Genomic DNA, 10,044 nt, shown 5'->3' with positions numbered 1-10,044 from the left:
TCTCCCTACCGTTAAGTAACTTGTGCATTGTTTTACTTACTTGTTTTTGACATATCCGACCGAACTACAAACTTTCCAGTGATGTCTGTGAGAAAGATATATTATTCACTCGACAAGCTCGCGCATCTGCGCCGCGTGCGCTCAATCCACTCAGCGTGCTTTGTTTATCAGCTCGCGCACATCAGCTATACAGGCGTTAATACTGAATGTTTAACATTATATTCATTGCATACATATACTTCGTAGTAGACATCCTTAACTCCTTTCTGCTGTCTGTTGTTCTGTTGTTGGTGTTTCTTTGTCTGAATATGGCGCTTATCACATGCTGTGTGGTATCGGCGTTTGGTATCGGGGCATTTTAACGAGTACGAGTACAGGAGACCAGTATCGGGCCCGATACCGATACCAGTATCGGTATCAGTGCATCCCTAGTTCTAACCATGACCTCGCCCCTCCCCAGCCCAACCATTCGAATTTCTGTAGGCGGGAATTATTTTAATTATATTCTAATGGGCCGCTTTGTGACATCACAAAGCCCGGAAACCAACGCTGTAGTCCAAATGAGCCGTTCGTTGTAGTTCTTGAAAAGGGATTTTTTATAAAAACGAAATATCTCCCTTTGGAGTGGACTTTGAGATTTGTAACTTTCTAGATCTTTTTTATGCCCAAACATACACACTACACACTGACTAAAATGTAAAAAGTGAAAAGGCATAATAGGACCCCTTTAAATTGTGTTCCGAAGACGAACAAAGCTTTTAGGGGTTTGGAACGACATGGGGGTAAGTGATTAATGACAAAATTTTCATTTTAGGGTGGAGTATCCCTTTAAGCTGACACCTAATGGCATGGATGTAAAAGCAAAGGTTTCCAGTTAAAGACGCTGTTGTAGAAATTCTCTATTTATAGCCAGCCATGATTAAGTCTTTCTACGAAAGAAAGTGTCTGGTAAAAGGAGGTTACCAAGATAAAGGAAGTAGTATTTGCATGTGATCTAGACTGGTCATGTGATCTAGAAAAAAACGGAAATAGCTTTTATTTAGTGTCTTGTGAGTGTAGATAATTTTAAACATTCAAAAGAGGCTTTTCTTTGGGGTGAAACTTTAATGAGGCCTTAAAGATGGCAGAAATCTGTGAATGTTTTTAGGCTAGTCATAAAAGTTATAGAAGCCATCAAAGACACCAAACTTTCAGGAATTTCAACATAAGGGCTTTTTTTTTGAACTGCACTAAATCCTGGGTTAACATATTTTTAAACCTTGTGTCAGTGGCAGTTTTAACCCTGGGTTACGTAGCCCTGCTCCAGACCAGGTTTAGCACCACTTTTGCAAGGTTAACCCCAAATTATAGTACCATGGTAATACAGTTTAGAATGGTGCTCTGCTTTTGGTTGTTTAGCAAAAGACAACCAATTATAAACTCCTTCTCCTCTTATCTCATTAAATATGCATGTGCGTAGAAATTTCCAGACTGGGTTTAGTTTCAGTTAGAGGTAAAAGTTGAACAACGATGAACATTTAACTACATTTACATTCATTCATTTGGCAGATGCTATTATCCAAAGCGACTTACAGTTGAGGAACACAACAAGCGATTTATCATAAGATGGCAATAAACAAGAGAAGTGCCCATTATACAAGGTTTCAGTCATTGTTCATAATAGTAAAAACTAGGCCAGGAAGGGATAAAGGATCATAAGATAATAGAAAAATTGAAGGCATAGAATTGTATTTATTTATTTTTTATTAGGAGGCAGTTAGATGGTCATTGAAGAGATGAGTTTTCAGTTCTTTCTTGAAGATTGTGAGGGATTTGGCTGTCCAGATGGAGTTAGGTAGGTCATTCCACCAAAAGGGTACGATGAGAGTGATTTTGTGCCTCTCTGCAATGGGACCACAAGCCGCTACTCATTTACCGAATGCACTCTTCTGGAGGGGATGTAGACGAATAGGAGAGAGAGGAGGTAGGAGGTTGCGGAGCCCATGGCTGTTCTGTAGGCAAGCACCAATGTCTTGAACTTGATGTGAGCCTCGACTGGAAGCCAGTGCAGAGATGAGAAGCATTGTAATATGGGCTCTCTTGGGCTCATTGAAAACAAGGCATGCTGCTGCTTTCTGAGTCATTTGCAGAGGCCTGATTGCGCATGTTGTAAGTCCAGCCAGAAGAGCATTGCAATATTCCAGCCTAGAAATGACAAGGGCCTGGACGAGAAGCTGTGTTGCATGCTCTGTTAGGACGGGTCTGAGAAGCTCTGTCTTTGCCAGGTTGAGCTGCAGGTGATGTTCTTTCATCCATGCTGAGATGTCTGTCAGGCAGTCCGAGATCCGAGCAGGTACCATTGGATCATCTGGTTCAAATGAGAGGTAGATCTGTGTGTAATCAGCATAGTAATGGTAGGAAAAACCATGTGCCTGAATTACGGGGCCCAGTGATGTAGTGTATATAGAGAAGGGGAGGGGTCCAAGAACTCATCCCTGAGGAACCCCAGTGACCTGTTGATATGATTTGGATATCTCTCCTCCCCAAGCCACCGCGAAGGACCTACCTTGAGGTAAGACTTAAACCAGTGAAGTGCAGTTCCAGTGATGTCCAGCGATGAGAGGGTTGACAGAAGGATTTGATGATTAACAGTATTGAACGCAGCAGATACATCTAGGAGAATGAGAACGGAATATTTGGACTCAGTTCTTGCACTCCATAGCACTTCAGTGACAGACAGCAAGGCAGTTTCAGTTGAATGGCCACTTTTAAATCCAGATTGTTTATTGTCCAGCAGGTTGTTCTGTAAAAGGAAGCAGGACACTTGGTTGAACATAACGCGTTCAAGTGATTTTGCTATGAAAGGGAGGAGAGACACGGACCAGTAGCTTTCAACAAGTGAGGTGTCTAGTGTAGGTTTTTTTTTAAGCAGTGGGGTTACCCGAGCCTGCTTGAATGCAGTGGGGAAAATGTCTGTGAGAAGAGATGTGTTGATGATGTGTGTGAGTGAAGGCAGAAGTACTTCAGAAGTACATGGGAAACAGCTTGTAGGAGATGTGAGGGGATTGGGTCTAGAAGGCAGGTGGTAGGGTGGCTGAAGAGGATAAGTTTAGAGACTTCATCTTCTGTAAAAGGAGAGAAGGAGGAGAAGATGGTCAGCTGTGTGAGTGTTTGCTGTGAGTTCCTGGGTGAGTGGAGCTGAGAAATGACTGCTGATGGATGTGGTTTTGTTTGTGAAGTAATTAGCAAAATCGTCAGCTGTTAAAGAGGTGGCGGAGGGGGACAAAGGACAGTATTGAATGTTTTGAAGAGTTTGCCTGTGTCTGATGCATTGTTGATCTTATGGAAGAAGGTAGTTTTGGCAGCATGAACTTTGGTGTATAATGAATATAGCAGTGACTGATACCTGCTGAGATCAGTTGAATCTTTTGATTTGCACCATTTTCTCTCTGCTGCCCTGAGTTTAGTCCAATGCTCGCGGAGGACATCGATTAACCAGGGATTGGAGGGAGTACCACGTGCTGGTCTGGAGGAAATAGGACAGATATTATCTAGGCAGCTAGTTAGGGTAGAAAATAGCATATCTGTTGCACAATTCCCATCTAATGGTGAAAAGTGTGTGGGGGTGGGAAGAGAGGACAATACCACAGAGGAAAGTCGAGAAGGAGAAAGAGACCTTAGGTTTTGCCTAAACGAAACTGGCAGAGGGGTTGGTGGTGTGGACAAAGGTAGATGTAGATTAAAAGTAATAATGAAATGATCTGAGACATGCAAATGTTTGACCAAGATGTTGTCTGTGATACAATTGTGTGTAAAGATGAGGTCGAGCTGGTTACCTGATTTATGGGTACATGTGGTGTTGAGCTGCTGAAGGTCGAAAAAAGCTAGGAGAGAGTGGAAGTCAGCAGCATGTGGCTTCTCAAGGTGGATTTTGAAGTCACCATAAAGTACTAGAGTGCTGCCATTCTCAGGGAATGAGGATAGCAGCATATCCAGTTCTTCTAGAAAGTTGCCCAGCTGACCTGGAGGGCGATAAATAACTACAATGTGGGTTTAGTGTGACTATAATGGTATGAAATCCAAAGTAAGTAATGTTAAAGTTATAAGAGCATGTCAGGTATTTCCAGCTTTTGGAAATGAGAAGACCACTGCCCCCACCTCTCCCAACCTGACGGGTGTTAGCTGGTATGCGATATCATGATTTTTGATCATGGATGATTAAAATGTCTCCACAATCTGCTTTTGAAGAAATATCATATTGTGCTACAGCACACATTCTATCAGTTCCAGTTCTGGCAGCGTGACACACATTCGCATTAATGTTAACTCAGCGGTAGTGTTACACTCACAGAAAACTGCACTTATTCGCAATCACAAAAGTACAGTATATGTGCTTTAAAACCTCGCCGGTTAAACATTTCATTTGCATGCTGTTCTGACATGCACTTTTTCTGAGCATGTACACCTAAGCACACGCACACTAAAAAGCCTGTCTAACAGCGCCTGATTACTGGACACTCAAGGTTTACAAAAAACATAGTTGGTTATGTCTAAAGTGAAAGTAAACAGTTGAGAGACAAACAGATGCATGCCTGTATATTAGATGTGTGCAGGTCTAAAGTGACAGGAGACTAATAGTACTAAACATGCTGCCACTTAAAGTGACAGTTCACCCAAAAATTAAGTCGTTATTTACTTGCTCTCATGTCGTCCCAAACCTGTATTAATTTCTTTCTTGTGCTGAACACAAATGAGGATATTTTGAAGAATGTGGGTAACCAAACAGTTGCTGGTTCCCATTGACTTTGATAATAGGAAAAAAAAAATACTATGGAAGTCACTGGGGACCAGCAACTGTTTGGTTACCCACATTCTTCAAAATAACTTTTATGTTCAACAGAAAAAAGAAACTCATTCAGGTTTAAAGCAACTTGAGAGTGAGCAAATGATGACAGAATTTTCATTTTTGGGTGAACTATCCCTTTAATGTTAATAAAACAACAAAACACAAAGAGAAAAATCAATCACTGTGCTTGACTGAATAACTTTAATACAGTTGCTTTAATAAGAATCAATGTATAATTTATACAGTGAAGTGTATATAGTGTTTAATTTTTAAATTTGTTCATTACATTTCTTGAATGCTACTCCTAAATACACCTACTGTACCTGAAAAATAAAGCACTGTTTGTTTTATTTGTATATTATGTGTATTTGTAATGTGTATATTTGTTCTTATTTTTTAATAACAAAGATAAAATGACAAAGATTTTATCTTTGCCCACTTCCCTAAAATGGCCTAAATGTCTGCCATTCTTTTTTTATTTTATATTTTGTCACCTTGGCTTTGTTTTTAAAATAGGGAAATTAGTTTGCCTGTCCTGCTCAGACAACTTGCAAAATAGTAAAACCAACATGACAAAGAATCGTGATAAAAAGGTAATTTTCCTGAAAAAAAAAAAAGTGGTATGAGACTTTTTGCCCTAACTGGTGTGCACAAAAGATGCATTTTTTTTAATTTTTTTTGCTGTATTGTGCAGAAAACTTCAACATAACTGGATCTGGACAAAGCTGTTGTTAAAGGACCTCATGTTCATTGTGTACAGTATTTGTCCAATCATTGTTACTAATCTCTCAAATGTGTAAATAAGAACATTATGACAAGGTTTAAAAGGCTACAGTATGAAATCTCAAAACCTGACAACCCAGGACTGGTTACTAAACCAGGATGCAGTATGAACAGTGTACAATATAGAACAAGATAGCTAACCTTTGTTGCAACCAAATGTTAGCAGAATAATTATGAATTGATCATTTGCATTGAAATACGGGTAGTGGTCCATACGGGTGGTGTTTTGTTTAAGATGGTATGGTTGAAGAGTTTGGGAAGCCCATAACACAACTTTTTTCCTCTCACAGTCTCATCAGCACTGTGCAAGCAAACTGCGCTCAGGACGTCTTCATGACTGTAGCCAGGAGCATCTTTGAGGATGGCATTAACTGGGGACGTGTGGTGGCACTGTTTCACCTCGCGTATAGGCTCATTTACCAGGTGAAACTCTAATTTTGCCATTTTCCAACTGAATTTTAGTATTCTTTGTCCATTTGTTCATCTTTGAATTATTTTAATTGAAAATGTAAACATATTGCCTCACCATTTGTTTTTCAATCAAAGTGCTGTGGTATTGCATGAATAATTAAGAAAAGGAAATGAAAAACTCCATCAATGCAAATTCATGATTGTTGATGGATCAGATTTATTAAGGGATGCTTATTCTTATGGATAATGCAGATGTATAAAAATGATCTTTTATTCCTTTAGGCTCTGACTCAGAACCACTTTGACATTATCAAGAGGATCATTAGCTGGGTTTTACAGTTTATCAAGGAAAACATTTCTGCCTGGATCAGACAGCAAGGAGGATGGGTAAGTTGCTGTTTTTGTGTGTGTTGTCTGGCCACCCATGTGGAGCCACACAGGTTGAGCCAGACATGGGCCACCACACACAGAGAGACGCACCCACTCGAGCCAGGAAGTACATAAGCACAAACCCAGACACATCCCGTCTAGGAATATCCAGACACAAAAACCCACTGACCCAGCATGGCATGCAACTAGATACCAGTGATTGCATATCAAGAATGCCAGTTTTTGCTTTTCACATCTCCTGTAAGAGTTGATGTTGTCATACTTCAGTAAGATGTGATTTGCATGTGCGCTGCAGAGCCTCCACCAGGCTGGCTGCAGTTCCTGGGGCCACTCAAGTTTAATAGCACACATATGATCATAAAGGAAGCAGAATGTGGGGTGCTGGGTTTAGACCTCAAACACTCAGGCGTGATGGAGCATACTGTGGCCCTGAGAACTGGAATACAGTGAACATGTGACAATATTTACAATGTGCTAAGCAGCATGAGCCTGAAGAATGCAAACCCAGCCAGGGAGGAGAAGGGACTCTTGTACGTTTGACCCTCATTTTGGGGATTTGAAAAAGATCAGGCACCTGCTGTTTACAGTATTGTACTGCAGGGGAATGTGCCACCATGTATAACCATTAGGTAGTTGTGGCAAAATGGTTAGAGAGTTGGACTTGTAACCCGAAGGTCGTGGGTTCGATTGTCAGTACTGGCAGGAATTGTTGGTGGGGGGAGTGATTGAACAGCACTCTATCCACCCTCAGCACCCACGACTAAGGTGTCTTGAGCAAGGCACCGAACCCATAATTGCTCCCAGGGTGCCGCAGCAAAAATGGCTTCCCACTGCTCTGGGTGTGTTTACAGTGTGTGTGTGTGTGTGTGTGTGTGTGTGTGTTCAATACTCACACTTGTACCATACTTGGCTTCACTTCACTTCATCTTATGGTTCAGATATTGTAGTACCATATCTACTAAATTATTGACATTATATTTGGATTGTATAGCCAGAAGTGTTAAGTTTTATGCTGTGACTCTGTCATTTATATGTGTGATTTACCCCATGCACATCAGCAGATATTAATTAGGCTTGTCACTACACCAAATTGTTATAAACTGAACAAAACCTTATAAGGAATGAATAATTCCAAACTACATCTACGTATATAATGTATGTATGTATATTTTACCAGCATACATCCAGTACACTCACATAAAGAAAAATATACTACATAGCAAATCTCAGAGTAATAACTTCTGGTAATTGATTGAAGATTACAATTAATGCCATTATTATAATTCATTTACACAAACAACTGAAAGCCTTTAATTTGTTTTAATCGCAGTTAACCCCTGTATACATGCAGTTCATTCAGTTAGCAACTTTCTCAACAACGTAAGATGCTAATGAATATGGCATCTGAGGACTACTTCACAAATGACTAGTGATGACTAATGAGCTGGTCCTTTTTAGTAGATCAAAAACACTTATGAATCAAAGCAGTTACAGGATTAATCAGATTAATTTACTGAACCACTGAAAGTTGCTTTCGCCATATAGATAGATTTGTATAATCTCTAAAAGGTCTGAAAAGTCATTAAAAAGCAACATCTTTCCTGTCGCATTGTGAAATGATTGACTGCTGAGGGCAGTGAATTCAACAAGAATTACATGTAATTTTTCTGGGTATTTATTTCTTCTGAAAAGTATCAAAAAAGTCATTATTCAATGAAAAGCTTCCCCTCCAGCACTGCTCTCTAATCTCATTAGCATTTGTGTAATTCAAACAGTGTTTTCCAGTTTTTACATTTTGACAGCACTGGTTCCATTCATTTGTGTAGTTATGGAAAACGTCCACTTACTGCAAAAAATCCCTCATTTGTCTTCCACGGAAGAAAGTCGTACAGATTAGAATTATTGATTATTGGATGGATGTCATTCAAAGTCTTGAAAATGTGTTCATATGCAGGGTGTATCTAATGCTTTCTCTGCCTTGTGTTGCAGGAGGGCATTTTCCACAACGTGTCAAGATGGCGTACTGTGTCTTTCCTCACTGCGATGGCATTCATTGTAGCTGTTGCTTACTGGAGAAGAACGCGCTAAGATAAAAGTGAAAGACATGCCAGATTCATAATCCTCACAAATGTGATATCAAAACTCATATTAAAAGCAATACAGTGTGTAAGTGGTGCAATCAAGTGGACCAATCACGGGTCATACAGACAATCATGCTTCATGCCTTACTATGTTTAAAGACAGCCACTTCAAAAGACACTGTAGCCTTTTATTTTGAATTTCTATTTTTTTTAAACAATCCCTGTCGGCTGTTGTTGTGTCTATCGTTTTTATTGCAGTTGAGTCAAGGAACATCTTTCGCCTTGATTTATTTATTTAAGGGATGTGTTGCTATACTCGGAAGATTTGTAAGACACTGCACTTTTTCTCCACCAGTGCCTTTTACTCTGTAAATTTGTTCTGGCTCAGGTATCAATTTTTTTATGTAACATACCACATAACATACCAGCCCTACCTCGAATCAGCTAAATATCTGAGACTAACTGTTTACCAAACGTTTTTTTAAATTACTACATTAGGAATACAGGGACACAGGGCTGAAAAAGAGGTAAAATGAAAAACATTCAACCTTTTTTTTTTAAAGAAAGTTCAACCTCAACAAAGGTTTAAAATGCAGTTTTAGTGGTGTAAATGATTGAAAGGTTCAGCATGTTATTGGTGAAATACAGTGAATGTGGACAATAATTCTTGCACACCTTGAAATAAATATGACAATGATTTACTGAGAGACGTCTGTGTATATTCTTTCATATATATTGATGTGTATGTTCCTGGCTAAAATATGCACTTTCTGTTGTTTCTCTTTACCCAAACCATTTGTTTTTGGACATATACCATGGTAATTCTGTGGTATTCTGTAAGGTTCATTTAGTACACATTTAAAAACAAAGGTTTTTAATTGGCATCAATGGTTCCATTGAGGCCCTTTTTTCAATTGCACAAAAGGTTCTTTACAGTGGAAAAAGTTTCAGATTATTACAATATTTTTCAAACAAACAAAAATGTTCACAGAAAGGTTCTTTGGGGAACCCAAAATAATATTTCCGTTGCATTGCTATGGAAACCTCTCTTTGGAATCTTTATTTTTTTAAGAACGTACTATGTTATCTACATACTGATCACTGAATTAAAGTACTGATACCTTACTTCTATATGACAACTAAAGTTTTGTCTTGTTTGACCCGGTCACAGTGTTCTCAACAGGACAGCTCACTGAATGAGAGCGCAAATGAATGAGTTAACAGTCGGTGATACACTCTTAAAAATAAAGGTGCTTCACGATGCCATAGAAGAACCTTTTTGTCTAAATGGTTCCATAAAGAACCTTTAACATCTGAAGAACCTTTCTGTTTCACAAAAGGTTCTTTGTGGCGAAAAAAGGTTCTTGAGATTATAAAAAGGTAATAAAGCGATGGTTCTTTAAAGAACCTATGACTGAATGGTTCTTTGTGGAACTAAAAATGGTTCTTCTATGGCATCGCTTGAAGAACCTTTTGAAGCACCTTTATTTTTAAGAGTGTAGAGGGCCCTTATTGTTTCATTATTTCCTGTTGTAATCGGAAGCATTCATATCC

The 10,044-nt window shown here is 39.2% G+C and overlaps 1 protein-coding gene across 1 annotated transcript in view; it reads left to right on the top strand.

Annotated features, from left to right (window-relative positions):
• Positions 1 to 9,320, top strand: part of LOC107686821 (apoptosis regulator BAX-like) — a 14,789-nt gene extending 5,469 nt beyond the window's left edge. The window contains exons 4-6 of the mRNA XM_016483948.1: positions 5,899 to 6,031; positions 6,302 to 6,406; positions 8,399 to 9,320. Of these exons, the coding sequence (XP_016339434.1) occupies positions 5,899 to 6,031; positions 6,302 to 6,406; positions 8,399 to 8,497 (337 nt within the window). The 3' untranslated portion in view covers positions 8,498 to 9,320. The remainder of the gene's footprint in view (positions 1 to 5,898; positions 6,032 to 6,301; positions 6,407 to 8,398) is intronic.
• Positions 9,321 to 10,044: the final 724 nt, after the last annotated feature.

Source organism: Sinocyclocheilus anshuiensis, unplaced genomic scaffold (genome assembly GCF_001515605.1).
Source record: "Sinocyclocheilus anshuiensis isolate Anshui unplaced genomic scaffold, SAMN03320099.WGS_v1.1 scaffold773, whole genome shotgun sequence".
Lineage (NCBI taxonomy): Eukaryota > Metazoa > Chordata > Actinopteri > Cypriniformes > Cyprinidae > Sinocyclocheilus > Sinocyclocheilus anshuiensis.
The sequence above is the reverse complement of the archived record's forward strand: the minus strand, read 5'-3'. Positions and strand labels throughout refer to the sequence as shown.